We start from the raw sequence: 17,077 nt of genomic DNA, 5'->3' as shown, positions 1-17,077 counted from the left end.
AGTTGATTGTAGCTGACAGAAAATAGAACCAAATAAAACCCTTCATTCCTACCTGAGTAACACCATAAACTAATCAGCATTAATACACGCTAGAAAACAAAATGGCTACATACTGATGACCTTGAAGAAGCAGGGTCCGACCTCTTCTTCCACCAATGTCCCACATGATTATGCTATTATCAGATGCTCCGGAGAAGAGTAATCTCTGAACAGGATCCCACCACAAAGAAGAAATACTTCCTATATGTATGGGGTGAGGGTGGGGAGAGGAGAAGGATGAAATGTTGACAATGTACACTTGCTGGATGAGCATGTACAAATAGAAATCCTATGGCAATCTCTCTTTTAAAGGGATATTTTTATTGTAGAAAAAGAAACTGCTGCAAACATGATAGGCCATTTGCTGAATTGCACAACAAAGTGGAGATTTCCCTCCCCTCCTGATTAATAAAAGTCTATGTTGAAATCGTATTTTTACCATGGGACATTTTTAAAATGAAATCTTTGCAGAAAACAGAGACCTCAATCTTCTTCAGCTGCTAAACCTAAACTATTTTAGCATCTTTGAATTACAAAATGTCATGGGAAAAATTGTTTACTTCCTGACAAAATCTTAAAATCAGCTAAAATACAGGAGGAGATCTCTCAAAGGCACAATTTATCTCAATCCGTTTCAATTGAAACAAGGTATTGATAATGGTGGAAATTGAAGTGTGCCTTCAAGATCAATGCTTACCTTATCAAAGTTTCATTCCTTCCCTTATCTTTTTTTTAATAAAGTGAAGAATGTTAGACAGTGAGGTGAGTGCTGTGTTGGTTAAAGAACCAAATTAAGATAAAGAAAACTCAACTTTAAAATCCTTACTGTTAATTAAATCATTCAGAAGTTATTTAAATTTGCTGTGATCTACCCTACATAATTGTTGAGAAAATTAATAACTGGAGACCCACATAAACTACCTTATACCTCATGGAAAAAAGACACGGTATTAGTTAGATAGATAGATAGATAGATAGATATAGATAGATAGATAGATAGATAGATAGATAGATAGATAGATAGATAGATAGATAGATAGATAGGATGGATAGTTTTAAATGAATATATTTTAAGCAAACTAGGACTCTATAAGCCAAATAAAACTATATTCATCTATAAAAACATTTTAAAAAGATTATGACGTATGTAGGAAAACTCAACAACCGGGGAGGGGATTTCTTAAGTTAAGGGTACATTTACATTTTCTAAATAATGTCAAATCTATATTAGTGCTTACATTAGAATTCCACATGACTCACCTCAAAACATATAGCCAGTAGTACCAGGAATTTTGAAAGTTATATATGATCCTGGTTTGCACATCCCAGGTTTACAGTGAGGGGAAAAAATATTTGATCCTCTACTGATTTGCCCACTGACAAACAAATGACCAGTCTGTAATTTTAATGGCAGGTTTATTTTAACAGAGACAGAATAACAAACAAATCCAGAAAAATGTAAAAAGTTATACATGATTTGCATTTTAATGAATGAAATAAGTATTTGATCCCTTCGCAAAACATGACTTAGTGCTTGGTGGCAAAACCCTTGTTGGCAATTACAGAGGTCAATGTTTCTTATAGTTGGCCACCAAGTTTGCACACATCTCAGGAGGGATTTTGTCCCACTCCTCTTTGCAGATCCTCTCCAAGTCATTAAGGTTTCGAGGCTGATGTTTGGCAGCTCAAACCTTCAGCTCCCTCCACAGGTTCTCTATGGGATTAAGGTCTGAAGACTGGCTAGGCCACTCCAGGACCTTAATGTGCTTTGTCTTGAGCCACTCCTTTGTTGCACTGGCTGTGTGTTTTAGGTCATTGCCATGCTGGAATACACATCCATGACCCATTTTCAATGCCCTGGATGAGGGAAAGAGATTCTTACCCAAGATTTGATGATACATGGCTCTGTCCATTGTCCCTTTGATGTGGTGAAGTTGTCCTGTGCCTTTAGAAGAAAAACACCCCCAAAGCATAGTTTCCACCTCCATGTTTGATGGTGGGGATGGTATTCTTGCGGTCACAGGCAACTTTCCTCCTTCTCCAAACATGGCGAGTTGAGTTGATACCAAAGAGCTCAATTTTGGCTTCATCTGACCACAACACTTTCACCCAGTTCTCCTCTGAATCATTCAGATGTTCATTGGCAAACTTCAGACAGGCCTGTACATGGGCTTTCTTGAGCAAGGGGACCTTGCGGGCGCTGCAGGATTTCAGTCCTTCATGGCGTAGTGTGTTACCACTTGTTTTCTTGGTGACTATGGTCCCAGCTGCCTTGAGATCATTGACAAGATCTTCCCGAATAGGTCTGGGCTGATTCCTCACCGTTCTCATGATCATTGAAACTCCACGAGGTGAGGTCTTGTATGGAGCCCCAGACTGAGGGTGATTGACAGTTATTTTGTGTTTCTTCCATTTGTAAATTGCACCAATTGTTGTTACCTTCTCACCAAGCTGCTTGGCAATAATCTTGTAGCCCATTCCAGCCTTGTGTAGGTCTACAATCTTGTCCTTGAAATCCTTCGACAGTTCTTTGGTTTTAGCCATGGTGGAGAGTTTGGAATCTGATTGATTGATTGCTTCTGTGAGCAGGTGTCTTTTATACAGGTAACAAACTGAGATTAGGAGCACTCCCTTTAAGACAGTGCTCCTAATCTCAGTTCATTACCTTCTAAAAGATACCTGGGAGCCAGAAATCTTGCTGATAGGGGATCAAATATTTATTTCACTCATTAAAATGTAAATCAATTTCTAACTTTTTTGAAATGTGTTTTTCTGGATTTTTTGTTGTTATTCTGTCTTTCACTGTTAAATAAACTTACCCTTAAAATTATAGACTGGTCATTTTTTTGATAGTGGGCAAATGTACAAAATCAGCAGGGGATCAAATAATTTTTTCCTCACTGTAACTGAAATGGATAAAAATGGACAAGGCAACTATAAATAAAGCACTGTGGACTCCTTAGAGGAAAAACAGGTGAGATAGGGCTCGCAACTTGGGCATCCTCCTGGATTCACGGCTCAGTTTGGAAGATCATATAGGAGCTGTGACCAGGGGGGCTTTTGCCCAGATTCGCCTGGTGCGCCAGTTGCGTCCCTATCTGGACCGAGATGCTCTACGTACAGTCACTCATGCGCTCGTGACCTCCCGGTTAGACTACTGCAATGCCCTCTACATGGGGCTGCCCTTGAGAACCACCCGAAGGCTTCAACTGGTGCAGAATTCAGCCGCGCGAGTTTTGATGGGAGCTTCCCGATACTCCTGTGTAACACCTCTTCTCCGTGAACTACATTGGCTTCCGGTTGCCCTCTGGGTGAGATTCAAGGTGCTGGTAATGACCTATAAAGCCCTTCATGGCTTGGGTCCGGACTATCTAAGGGAACACCTGCTGCTGGCATCATCTTCCCATCATCCTGTGCGCCCCCACAGGGAGGGCCTTATCAGGGTACCGCCGGTTAATGAATGCCGGCGGGTTATTCCCAGGGGAAAGGTGTTCTCTGTGGGTGCGCCTGCCCTATGGAACCAACTACCCACGGAACTTAGGACTGCCCCTGACCTTCGCTCATTTCGCCGGGACCTGAAAACTTGGCTCTTTGATCTGTTTGGTCCAGACTGTGGGGTTGTTAATTTAACTGGGTTTTAGATTTACTCTTGGGGCTTGAATTTAATTTGTTTTAATTGATTTTAATTTTTTGTATTTCATGGTTTTAACTGCCCTGTAAACCGCAAAGGCGCACTAGTCATGCTGGCCACATGACCACAGAGACGTCTTCGGACAAGCGCTGGCACTTCGGCTTTGAAACGGAGATGAGCACCGGCCCCTAGAGTCGGAATCGACTAGCATGCATGTGCGGGGGAACCTTTACCTTTACCTTTTTAAAGCGCCCTGAGTCCAACGGGAATAGGGCGGTATACAAATTCAATAAAATAAAAATAAATAAATAAACATTTGGCAACAAAAGCTGTATCTGAATGGCATTTTACTGGTAGATTGCCTTAAGTCAAATCTTTTGCAACCCATTGGTGCTAAATGTGGCTCATCCTATCTGAGCAGAAAGAATTAACTGCCCTAACAAGGTAATGCCACTGCATGGCAATAAAAATCTGATTTAGATGAATAAAGGAAAACAATAGAAAGGATATTAAAAAAGAGATGGCGAAGATTTTCTGAATCCTCTGTAAATCTATTCCTCTGTTATGTGATGGTCTTAAGAAGTAATAGTCACGGAAATTAGCAAATCTATTTATTTAGGCTTTAATAACACAGTAAAAATTGGATGAATTCAAAGCTCATACTGCTTACTACCTAATTAATACATCAGTTATCATGAAAACTGACTGAGATTCAACACTTGAAAGTCTGACATCTAGTGTTTAAATATTTCAAAGCACAAGAAGTGTTTAGAATGAAATGAAATGATAATTAAACTAGAAGAGATTATTTGAGCCACTGAACGTATTCAGTACAGGAATCCAAAGTAAGGCATCCTAGACAGATGCTATCTAGGTTCATTTGAACGTATCCACTTCTCTTAATAGGTGATTCTGAAATCAAACTGCTCTTACTATAAATACATTTTTCTGATATTCAAGCAAAATTTGCCTTCCTGTGATTTAAATCATTATTTTGTGTTCTGTACTCTGAAATAACGGAGAACAGTCTTGGCTTTATTTGGACATTTAAAAATTAAGAGTTTAAAATTGGTTTACATTTTCTGGTAGAATAGTAATATTCCTGTCACAAATTTAGTTCTGTAAATTTTTGAGTGGTTATTTCAATAATCCTACAGCTGAACATTACTTAGAATCACATGATTTCTTAACTCCAGCTCATATAGCCCCTGTAAGGATCTTTTATGTCATTAAACTTCTTTTTTTCTCTTTCTCTGGATGAACAATTGCATAAAGGTCCCAAAGGTGCTTTCTCAGGAAGCCACTGGACTTCCTTGTTTTCTCTTTGAAGACGTTTCTCTTCTCATCCAAGAAGCTTCTTCAGCTCTGACTGGATGGTGGGAAATGGAAGGATCCAGAGCTGAAGAAGCGTCTTGGATGAGAAGCAAAACCTCTTCAAAGAAAAAACAAGAAAGTCCAGCTGCCTCCTGAAAAAGCACTTTTGGGACACCCATGACCTGGATGACTGAGAATCTCCATAGACAATGCATAAAGGCTCTAGTTGCCTGCCATCTTAAAACTGCAGCTTCAAGGAAAACTTTGCTATCCCACTAAAAAGTAGAACTTTAAAAAAAAAATCACTACAGAGTGATAATTGAAAGATTGAAAGACCCAAGTTTCTGACTGTAGGGAAAAATAAGTAAAATAAGTGAATGTTCTGAGGCTAGATTCACATACACACCAAGATATGGCTTGACAAACATAGCAATAGCAATTAGACTTGAAGTTGAATTTTGTGATATGTAGTTATCACAAATATTCATCTTTTCTAATAAATAAATTAAGGGAAGCGGTGGCTCAGTGGATTAGGATGCTGAGCTTGTCGGTCAGAAGGTCGGCAGTTTGGCGGGTCAAATCCCGAGTGCCTCGTAGCAGAGTGAGCGCCTGTTACTCGTCCCAGCTTCTGCCAACCTAGCAGTTCGAAAGCAAGTAAAAATGCAAGTAGAAAAATAGGGACCACTACGGTGGGAAGGTAACAGCGTTCCGTGCGCCTTTGGCATCTAGTCATGCCGGCCACATGACCATGGAGACGTCCTCGGCCAAACGCTGGCTCTTCGGCTTTGAAACGGAGATGAGCGCCGACCCTAGAGTCGCAAACGACTAGCATGCATGTGCGGGGGAACCTTTACCTTTACCTTTTTTAAAAATTTAATTCCGACAGGGATACTAGTACTGTAGTTGGAAAGCTAATCGATATGTAACCAGTTCTGGCTGGGATCATACTGCTTCTAAAAGAATTTCTTAGCTGAATTTCTTCCTGATTTTTATTTGTATGAGAACATCAGTACTAGGGTTTATTACATCCAGACTTACTGCTAACATGGGATTGCTTTTAAAGATTGCTCAAGACACAATGGAGACTTGGTAAGAACCAAGAAGGCTCATTCACCTTCAGGTCAACGTTTTGCTGTTTTAAAACAGTATTTGGTTTATTTGCCTTGTAATTTTTTGAAATGCTACTAAAAATTATAGTATGTGCTAAATATGTTAAAGAGGATCAGAAAATGGCTAATAAAGGGGAAAATCCAATTTGCTGAATTACCGTAAGTAAAAATAATAACTCTATAAGATACAACCCATTTAAAGTCACAAGTAGATTGAGGATGAATTTTAGAAGATAAATGCCAAAAAATAATAACGAATAACCTAATTTGAGTAATCTTGAGAGGTATGAAGTAGGAATAAAGTCCATGTCTCAAATTTATAAGTTATCCAGTGGGTGAAAGGTTATCGAAATATTACTCAATATTTAACACATGTATCTGAAGACTTTGTTTTAACAATTACTGGATAAAATATTATAGCATAAAGCACATTAAAACATTAGACACAATAGTATTTAAAAATAGTGTATATTCTAAAATTTAAGGAACATACAGGATCCAATTGGGTCAGTCACTGGGACCAGAAACTTAAGTCTTCTGAGCTTTTGGACTCATGCTGGAGCCCATCCTCAAGGAGCTTCTCTAAACCATTCTCTACCATTCTAATAGAGACAAGTTACCAGAATGGTAGAGAGAAGTTCCCTGAGGATGGGCTCCAGCACGAGTCCAAAAGTCGGAAGACTAAACCTCTGGTCCCAGTGACCAACCCACATTGGATTCTGATACATTATCTTGGCACATCTATATTTGCCTTCATTCAAAATTTATATAAAAAAGAAAGATTTGAACTTCAAACTGTTGAAAAACAAATTACCTTCATGACCCTTGAGAGTTGTGATCACTGAACACGTGCTCTGTTCTAGCTTCAACAGAGTAATCTGTCCAGAGTAGTCTCCAATAAAAGCATGCTGGGTTTCAAAGTCATATCTTAGTACAATCCAAGTCAAGGAGTATGTTTTCAAGTCTCAGTAATTCCAGTAGAAGGCAAAAGACTGAATATAAAAAGTAATCTATTTTAATTTGTCTTGAAAGTAGTAACATGCAGCCAGAATTAGTGAGTCTACTTTTACTTTGAAAAAAAAAAGTATTATGGATGTCTGAAAAATTACTGTCAGTTAACAGGGCTGAAACATGCACATTTTTCAGTGATAGAATTTATTTTCAGATGTCCAGCTTAACATTCATCTATAAACAAGACAGAAAAAAGAGAAAGACAGAAATATCAAATTGCACCCCTGTAGGTAACAGTAATTCTGCTATGCAGGAGATGGAATACCAGCAGAAGCAGTGTGATGAGAACTGAAAGAAGAAATACAAGTGACGATGCAGCCAGCCTAAGTAGGGGCATATGCGACTGAGGAGAAATCCTGATTCAGAGGAGAACATCTAAGGAATGTTTCTACTCTCAGCTAAAATCCACATTTACTGATTATGTAATTAAATCTATACTATTATTTTCTTACCATCTCTTCTACACTCATCTTTTTCCATTCTATAGATAATAAATCTAATACACTTTTGTGATAAAGCAATCTCCTAGCATATGTATTTACATAAAAATTCTTTACACATTTAACCCTATTATTATTAAAAACAAGTAATTTAAAAACTTTCTCGTTCCCCAAACAAGCATTACAGGCCGATCAGTATACATAATGAGTCAAAATAAATCAAATAAAACTGGTTAGATCATAACATGACTAGACCAAGAACATACGCATTTAAGTCAGCTTATTGCCCAGTCTTTTTTGTCAATATTATTCTATCATTTGGAGAATATTGTTTGCTTTACTACAGTGGAAAATACTATATACATAATATTTATAATATTTTCAGATATATATGTGTGTGTGTACATATACATATGTGCATGTGCATGGTTTGTGTGTGTATATACATATATACATATATATACATTTGTCCATATTGGAGCACATCAGATTTAACTTGCCTTAACCAGCTGATTAGTAACATGAATTGGAGGCATTTGACATCATTCTGAAAGAGAGTCCGGCTATGAACCATTTCATGTGATGCCAAAGGGCTCACAGGTTCTAAAAATAAAACAAAACTGGGAGGAGGAATATTAAAAAAAGGTGGGATAACATAGAGAAAAGGCAATTATTACACTAATTTTGCTAAACCTATGGTTACAAATACATGTATATACAACTGAAATAACTCATTAAAATAACTACAGCCAGTATGTAACATCCAACAAACAGGTTTCCAACTTCCTAGACTAGACGTTATATTATTCAGTCGTTTCAAACGAAGGCTCTTCTTTGCCTTCTAAAATCAGTTCTCCTCAGCTCTTTTCTGCAAAAGCAGCTAGGGCTGAGAAAGGAAAATGAAGATGACTGGGTAGAATCAGGAACAACTATCCTCTGATCTTATCTATCCATTTCTTTAAATGAAATAGTGAAATAGTAAGAAATGTTGGCTAGTCAACAGAAAGCATTATTCTCCTCAAAATCATTTGGTTTTTTTAACTTTTGTATGGTGGATTTTTTAATTTCCTGTAAACCGCCCTGAGTCCTCAGGGAATAGGGCGGTATATAAATGTAACTAACTAACTAAATAAATAAATAAATAAATTTGATAAAGGTATCACCTACCACCTGTTTGACATGTGGCAAATAATGTATTAGTCTCAAATTCCAGCATTTCCTTATGGTAACACACCAAGTAACATTTTTACAATACTTTTACAATTTACAGTAATAGCAAAAACTTTTAAAGGTGATTAGTTTCTTGATAGAACCAACACAGCACAAATGTGGGAAATATTAAGACTGGTTAAACAAACTTTTAAGAAATTACACATCTGCTATGATACAGCTACTTTGAAGGATACTGTAGGCAAGACGCCCAGGAAGTGAAATGGTGTCTTCCCAACATATTTCCACTTCTGGTACACATCCAGCTGACAGATTTATCATGGCCAGTGCTAATCACCCATTCTGCTTCAAAGCAAAAAATGACTGCTGACACTCTGTTCTGGTGAGCTGTACAGACAAGAAATTATAACACAAAGACAAAAATATTTACACATGAAATGGAATGGATATGATCAAGCCTAGGTTGTTTCTCTTTAGTATTTTCCAGGCATTAATTCATTTATTTATTTTCTCACTACTCATTTTCTTCAAATGGAAATGAAACATTACCCTTCATTAATGCAAAAGAGAAGCCTAGATGAGAAATAAAATATATTCCTAACTGTAATTACACCACACTGTGAAATTAAACCAAGAAGAAAAGAGAATATTGGGAGGAAAAAGAGAGACATTATAAAATTAGTTTGAAATAATAGAAGTCTTTTCTTGGGAAAAGCCAATACTTTTTCTATAAAGCTGTCATGTTATTTTAATATCAGGCTTTTGTCAAGGCCACATTCTTATCTATGGCTTAGTTGCAAACAGGATCCTCTTACACTCTGTTGGCATTTCAGTTAAAAGAGTTTCTTACGAATGGAGCTACATATTGTTCTAAAGGGAATTACATGAGTTCTGGTCTAATGCATGTTTAGGATATTATGAGAATTTTTTACAGGATTATAAAAGTTACAATGGCTGTCTTAAGGTTTTACAGTTATAGTTCATATCTTTCAACCAATGTTTTATACACACAGACACACATGTATGCTTAATACTTATTTTATGAAAATATTATCTGTGTGAATTAAAATTAAGTCAACATGCCATATAAATTATTGAAGGCTACTCGTATGTGCAGGGATATTTCACTGTCTCATTACCTGGATAAGTCTTGACAAAATTCATCTTATTAAAGTCTTCTGAGATATGAAATTCCTGAAATCATAAACAAACAGTAAAGTACATGATCTAGAAATCCTGTTGATGGTAAAAAAAAAATACCCTCACAACGCAAAACAAACAGAAATGTGGGAACCACTAACTCCTATTGAATGATTAACAGATTATGTCAGTTTGCAATTAAAATGTCCAAGTTTATACTTCTTTCATTTAGGAAACAGAGATGAGTGTGGCTACTGGGATAAAAACTTGTTCTGAGTGCATCTTCTGGTAGAAATTTCTTGGATGCTTTTTGGAAAGAAGACTACAGTGTATCTCATGGTATGCTATGGTTCTACTTTCTAAATACTGTATGTCTGGAAGGTCTTTATATTAAAATAGCAATATTTATTCATATTTTTTTACTTTGAGCCTGAAAACCTTTATACTTTTATAAAGAAAAGTCTCATTGCAATCAATAAAGTTTACTTCCAGTCAGGAATGCATAAGATTTTACTCTGAAGATGTTTTATGCTGCTTTGAAAAACTGGAACAGGAATAAACTATTAAAAGAAACAAAAGTTTTATAGGAAACATTTTATCCATTGAAATTGTGACTTCATAATGAGGAATAGACACTTTTGTTCTTCAGTTAATATGGGATGTGTTCCTACAAATTTCCAAAGTATGTTTCAAATCATATGCTGGAATTTCACTTTTTAAAAAAATATATACCTGTAGAAAAAATGACTACCTCTTAGGCTAAGTTAGAACTTTTTTGCTTTTTCTAAACATATTAGCTTTGCTCTTTAGATGTATTCTTCCCAGAGCTTTAGAGAATATTCCCTTGCCTGCATTCTGACTTCACATACAGACTTGTTTCATATTTTTTCTATGAACATTAGTTTCCACCATGAAAATCAGGAAAGACCTCAAAGGTATAAAGAAATCTACCTGATAAAAACTGTATTACTCCTGGTCTGAAATTGGTCTGAAATACAAACAATCTTTTCTTTTTCCCTTCTGCAAAGCCAATTTTATATTTTTTTGTAAATATGACTGATTTCCATAGCTTACCAAATTAAAGCATTATATAAGCACCTCATACTTCTTACCAGAAAATGAGATAAAGATACAATTTGGATACTGTTTCAGTAAAAATACCTGCAATGGGAAGTAGAAGCTTTTGTATTCTATTCCTAAAAAGAGATGGGTGCCCAAGTACAAAGAAGAAAAACCCACCATATTCAACATATTGATAATAACAGAAAGGTTAAATTCTTTCCATTTTCAGAAATAGATGTCAAAGAAAAGAATTGTAATTTAACTGTCTTCCTGTTAGCCTCCCACAGCACAATAACTGATACATGAGAGATCACACTGCTCTTTATAGGGCAGACTTGACATCAAGCTGACCTTGACTTTTATTACAAAGCTAAGTAGAGTTGTATTTGATTAGTGTCTGGATGGGAAATCACAAATATTAGGCTGTAAACACTATTAGGAAATTAAGAAAAGATCCAAGAAGGCCTTATAATTATTACAATATTAATACATAGATATGAACATGAAATTACTAGAAACTGCATTCACCTTAAAGAAAAATACTATCTAGATTTTATTGGAAAACTTCACAGATGTTTTGTTAGAAAACCAAGGCCAAATAAATTAGCCCTAGATCTACTGATGATGCCATCAAATTAATTTATACAAAATCAGCATGGTATTCCATACTGTGTTATTGCGGGAATCTCAAAAAATGTTCTTGAACAATGATTATCAAAGTTTATTTTTACACATTTGCATTGAAAGCTCAGGGCTGATGAATCCTAGATATTGATGTGCAATGCAAATATTTTTAGCAGCAGTTAAATGTACAGTCAACTAAAAATGAATGCTTACCATAATGGCTCCGTTATCTTGGCCTACAAATATTCGTCTAGTGTCATGATGATAAGCCATAGTTGAACAAGGAGCTGCCCAAAGAAATGTTGATTTGTAAAGTCAGTATTATAGTGAATTGAATTTCTGTCTATCAAGGCAAAGAAATGATTTTACATAACCAAATGTGAAATCATAAAAATTCTGCTCCTAAATTCATATTAGAGACTGATATCAACGTACCTGAATCTAAATGTACTTACATGACATTGTATGGTAGATGCTGGGCCAATACTGTCCACTGTCTCTCTTCAGCCAAACTCTAATTGTCCTGCAAATATAAATATGCGGGGAAGGATTAGGGAAATTATCATAGTTGGTCTGTTTAGTTCTCCTCAAGTGGACCAGATGCATCTTTTACATGATAATACTAAATAGGCTCATTTAACCAGCATTTACTGTTAAAAAATCAACACTTGCTATCACAGAGATCTAAGAATTATCAACAGAAGGTAGAACAAATCAGGCATGATCTCTGTTGTAATTCTTCTTATCCCTGCAGTATATTATTCAGGTCAAAAGATTTGCAGTAGGAAAAACTATTCTGATACCAAATGGCTTGAAAAGAAATTTTTGAATATGTATAGCATCCACTAGAATATTAATATTTCTGATAAGAGATAACACTGCAAATACTAAATCCCACCTTATTTATTTAAATTTATATAGCCACTCATCTCACACAAGCAACTGATAGGTGAGTACAGTCAATATAATACAAAATAATACATGACATATTGTAATGCAATGGGGCAAAAGGGATAAATGATGTTTTTGCAATCAAGTCTTGCTCACACCAGGAAATTCTATTAATTGTTGTCCTACTATACCTATCACATGCCCATCAAATCTATTTATGTATGAGGTTATCTCAAACTTTGGGCAGATAAGAGGAACACAAAGGGTTGTAGAACGTTTGAGCTGTCACTTCTGTTTCTCTAGTATAAGGGCACAAACAGATATAATTCCTAATATTCCATGTCAGTGTTTGGCAATTGTGATATTCTAAACCTTGATTTCCCAGCAGCCTCAACCAGCGTAATCAATGGTGAGGAATGCTGTGAGCCTAATCTATTATCTTCTGGAATGCCACAGGTTTACTTTTCTTTTCTTTTTCTTTTTGCACTGCTCTCACTGCATACAGAAACTAAAAGAATCAAAGCAATAATAAAAACAAAGTTCACTTGTCCACAAAGACCATACTAAGCTACAAAGATCGTTTTGGAAGATAAAACTTCTAAAAAGCTTATAAATAGATGAACTAGTAGTTAACCTGACACATAGTGATTACACCTCAGCATTCAGCTGATAAATGATATATGTGTTGGGAGGGGACCCTTAAGTAGTGTTATACCTCATAGTGCTTGACCTGTTTCAGTAGTACTTAACAATGCACATTACTAATAAAACCAATTTAGTCTTTCCATGGCCCCAATCCCTATTTGAAGTAAGAACTGAGAATAAAAAAGGAACAGCAGGGCACCAGTATAGTTCATCCAGGGAAAAAAATACACATTATTCCCCTAGCTACATCGCACGACATGCAGTATTCCCTGAAGGCTCTTGTGACTACTAACAATTAACCCTTTGATCTGAGGAAAAAGATCATTATCCAATTATTTAAGAAATATGCAGGATACTCTATAATGCTTAATATTCTATTAGCTGCTTTAAAATTGTAACTTTGTTGTGAATATCAAATGCAGATATTTAAGAACTATTCAAAGAAACATCTAAAGAACAATTTTGCAGAGCATATAAACTTAAAGTATTCTGCATACAAATTAAACAAGTTAAGTTTTAATAGCTATCCAAACCAGTGTCAAAGGATATTGTTATAAGATGCCTATATCTTACAGAAGAGGCAGTATTCTAAACATGCATGTTGCTTGGAGTAAGATGATTTTAACAAGCATTCCAAGACATGTCCGTTTATAATCTGCCCCTTCTAAATCAAAATAAGGTTTTGCTTAAATAAACAAAGCTGCACAATAAAATCATGGCTGAGAAAAAAGATTAAATATCTCTTCTTATGAGGTGGAGTTTTAATAAAAATAGAACTTTTCCAATTCAAGAATTAGAAATAAGGAATATAATTAATTATAAAGCAAAATCCAGTTGGTATCATTCTAAGTATTATGAATAGCTTTGTCAGCATATTTTCACAGCAGAGTTTACTTCAGATTTTGCAATAATCTAGAAAAACAATACTCCAGATCGCAGTGTTATTTCTTAGCATTTTCTTCCTATGGTCAATGTTGAAGAGAAAAAAATATATGCATATGCAATGTTTTCAACATTTTGGAGAAAGTTGGCATACTACCGTTATGTGATATCAAACTGCATCTATCTGCAGTACCAACGTTTTTTCAAAATTTTGCAAACTGTACTAAGAACATACTTCACACAGTTGACTCCCATCAAGTCACACTGCCTGGTTATAGTCCAACTTTTTCTCTTTGGGGAAGATGGCAAACAAGAAGCCCTATTAGTTCACTCCCATTTATAATAGGCGCCCACCAGACTAGCTTTGCTCTGGGTGTCTGACTGCACAACAGAAAGAGGTAGAAACAATGAAATACGGCCCCGAACGTGTTTCCCAATTGTCTGAGAAAGAAAAAACACCTTCCTCTTCTTTTTCCTCTTGCCTAACCACTTATGCCTGGTAAACCCCGATCCCGACTCAGCCAACATGCTCCTTTGGTTCTCCTGGGTGAGAATGATGGGATTGGTAGTCCACCCAGATGGGAAGGGGAGCAATGGCTAAGAGGGATGGTCCGTCCCCCCAGAAGGGGGTGTGTCGCATGCCGTTTCGCAAGAAAGGGAAGGTCCCTTCGGAGCAAAGACCCGTTTGCAAAAACAGCTGAGGAATCTTAACATTTGCACATGAGTGAGTTGTTGTTGTTCTTCTTCTTGTTATGCCGAGCGCAGCGCGTCTTTCCCAGCGCCCGTTCCTCGGAGAAAGAAAAGGGAAAGAAGCGGCGGCCGACCCCGCGTGACCCTCTCCGGAAAGCCACTTTTCCCCCGCCGCCACTTCCCCACCTGTCCTCGCTGGCAGTAATGATGCCGTCCTCTTTGGGGATAACGAGCGCAGCGCTAACGGCGTCCTGATGCCCCTCGATCTTGCTCAGCAGGACCGGCCGGCTGCTTTGAGGCCGCGAGTGGATCTCGGCCGCCATCTCGCCAGCAAGGCCGCGGTCGGCAAAGTCCAAACAGCCGCCCCGACAAGAGCGGGCCCTAATCGTGGGAATAGCGGCGCCTCCAGAAAGCCTCAGCGGCCAGCCATTTTCCGTAATGACCGAAATAGCGCCGCCCCCGGAAGCAGTCGGAGATGGGAAGGGAAGGCGAGAATGACCGGGATAGCGGAGGCAGCGCGGGGCGCTGGGTGGAGAACGAAGTTGGGCGGGTAGGCCAGCGCGGCCGGAAGGTCGCTCATTTGAAGAGTTCTAGGCGGAAATTCATAATCGGGTTAGAGAAATGGGAAGTATAGATCAAATCTCTTATGTGTCGGATCGCCGACCGTTTCAGCATGTGTACAGGAAAAGACCTTTCTGTAGAAACAAGATTTCTCCATCTTGGCAGCTTGAAGATGTGTGGACTTCAACTCCCAGAATTCCCTGGCCAGCTCAGCATACAAAAGATAAAAAATCTTTTACTGGTGATACTTAGGAGTAAGACACCAGAAAAGTCAGAAAATGACTTACTAACAAAACTGACAAGACTACAATACACAGCACTTCAGGCGGTCACCTCTCGTTGGATTACTGCGAATTGCTCTACATAGGGCTGCCCTTAAAGGCCATCCCGAAGCTGTAACCTGTCCAGAATGCAGTGGCAGGGATAGTAATGGGTGTGTCACAATATGTGCATGTGTTCCTGCTGCCTTGGGGCAGTACTAGTTGCCATTTGAGTTCGGACTACAATTTAAGGAGTTGGTTTTCACTTATAAAGCCATGCATAGCAAAAGACACTGTGTGTCCTCATATATTCCTGCCTGTTGGATCAGGTCAGGTGGAATAAGCGCACTTCAGGTCCCATTTGTTAAGCAGGGTCATCTTATGGGATCTAGGAAGCAGACTTTCTCTGAAAACTTCTTTCTCTTCGTAATGATATCTACATCCCCAGCCCCCAATGTGGACTTTTGTAAATTGTGTAAGATCTGATTGTTTTCCCAGGCCCCGAGGATTATTGGCTGTTTGGCTTTAACAGTTTCTATTAGGTATCCTCTATTTCCTACTGATAGTATTTATTTTCTTCAAAACTTTTATCTGTAAGCTGTCCAGAATCACCACAGAGTTATGTGTCCTTGAAATTGAAATAATAAATAAAATAAAATACACCTCTATCAGTATACTTGCCAACTTATGGATGGGCCCTGTGTTGCCTTCTGTTTTTTAATCATACATTATAAGTAACTCTTTAGTACAAGCAAATCTTACAGCAAGTTTCAATATTATTTTCTAACAGAAACATTTGATTATCAAGGATCATTTATGCTTATTTTTAAAATACTTGTTAGATATGAGACATTTAAACAACAGACACATTGTTAAACTTTTCCTAAGAACTTTTCCTAATCACCCCTAATTTAAATATGATGAATTTGAATCACTGAAACTTTATTGCATTTCTGTTGGTGCACTAAATGTGGGCATTTAATGAAAACCATCACTAGGTATACATTTTAAAAAATTGTGCTATCAACATTTTTTATTTATCTTGAAAAGCAGTTGGGAATTGAAGAACTGTACTTGGGAAAGGAAGCTGCTGAACAATGCATGAAAGAAAGCTTGTTATCAAGTGGGGGAAAATATATTTTTCTTTGCTGATTGCCACTTGCATCCATATCTAAGTAGGGAAAGTGGGCATGATTTCATCAAAAGTCCAGTTGCCTCATGATAAAAAGCATCTTTGGGATAACTATAACCTGGATGATTGAGAATCTCCTTAGATATCAAAAGGTTTATTGTAGAATGGGAGGGCAAAATAATATATGCTTTTGAAGTTACAGGAAAAGCCCTTCCCAAATTTACTGAGTCAGTTAGGAGCAGAAAGGCCTCTGAGCTGAATCTAGTTCAAGGAAATTTGCACAGTGAAACTTCCCTCAAGGAGAAAAGAATCTCATTTTAAAATCTACCCCCCCCCCTGGAAAAAAAAAGTAGAAGAAAACTCTGGATAAAGAGAAGCAATATTATCCTGGCACACGTATATTCGTCTTCATTCGTGACAAGCAATATTTTCCTGAGAAATGATTTTCATAGGAATTAGTATGGTATTGCTATTGT

At 37.2% G+C, this 17,077-nt stretch overlaps 1 protein-coding gene across 2 annotated transcripts in view; it reads right to left on the bottom strand.

The window, feature by feature from the left end:
* The window catches only part of WDFY1 (WD repeat and FYVE domain containing 1), a 33,319-nt gene extending 17,915 nt beyond the window's left edge, over nucleotides 1-15,404 (bottom strand). The window contains exons 1-7 of one of the 2 annotated variants that reach the window (XM_081329849.1): nucleotides 14,835-15,404; nucleotides 11,996-12,063; nucleotides 11,754-11,827; nucleotides 9,854-9,908; nucleotides 8,951-9,101; nucleotides 6,908-7,020; nucleotides 114-240 (exon numbers count right to left, since the gene is read on the bottom strand). In XM_081329849.1, the coding sequence (XP_081185975.1) occupies nucleotides 114-240; nucleotides 6,908-7,020; nucleotides 8,951-9,101; nucleotides 9,854-9,908; nucleotides 11,754-11,827; nucleotides 11,996-12,063; nucleotides 14,835-14,971 (725 nt within the window). In that variant the 5' untranslated portion in view covers nucleotides 14,972-15,404. The remainder of the gene's footprint in view (nucleotides 1-113; nucleotides 241-6,907; nucleotides 7,021-8,950; nucleotides 9,102-9,853; nucleotides 9,909-11,753; nucleotides 11,828-11,995; nucleotides 12,064-14,834) is intronic. The other variant, XM_081329848.1, reaches the window with a different exon arrangement.
* Between the last annotated feature and the right edge of the window lie 1,673 nt (nucleotides 15,405-17,077).

Source organism: Vipera berus (genome assembly GCF_964194415.1).
Source record: "Vipera berus genome assembly, chromosome: 5".
Lineage (NCBI taxonomy): Eukaryota > Metazoa > Chordata > Lepidosauria > Squamata > Viperidae > Vipera > Vipera berus.
This window is presented reverse-complemented; position numbering and strand designations above follow the sequence as displayed.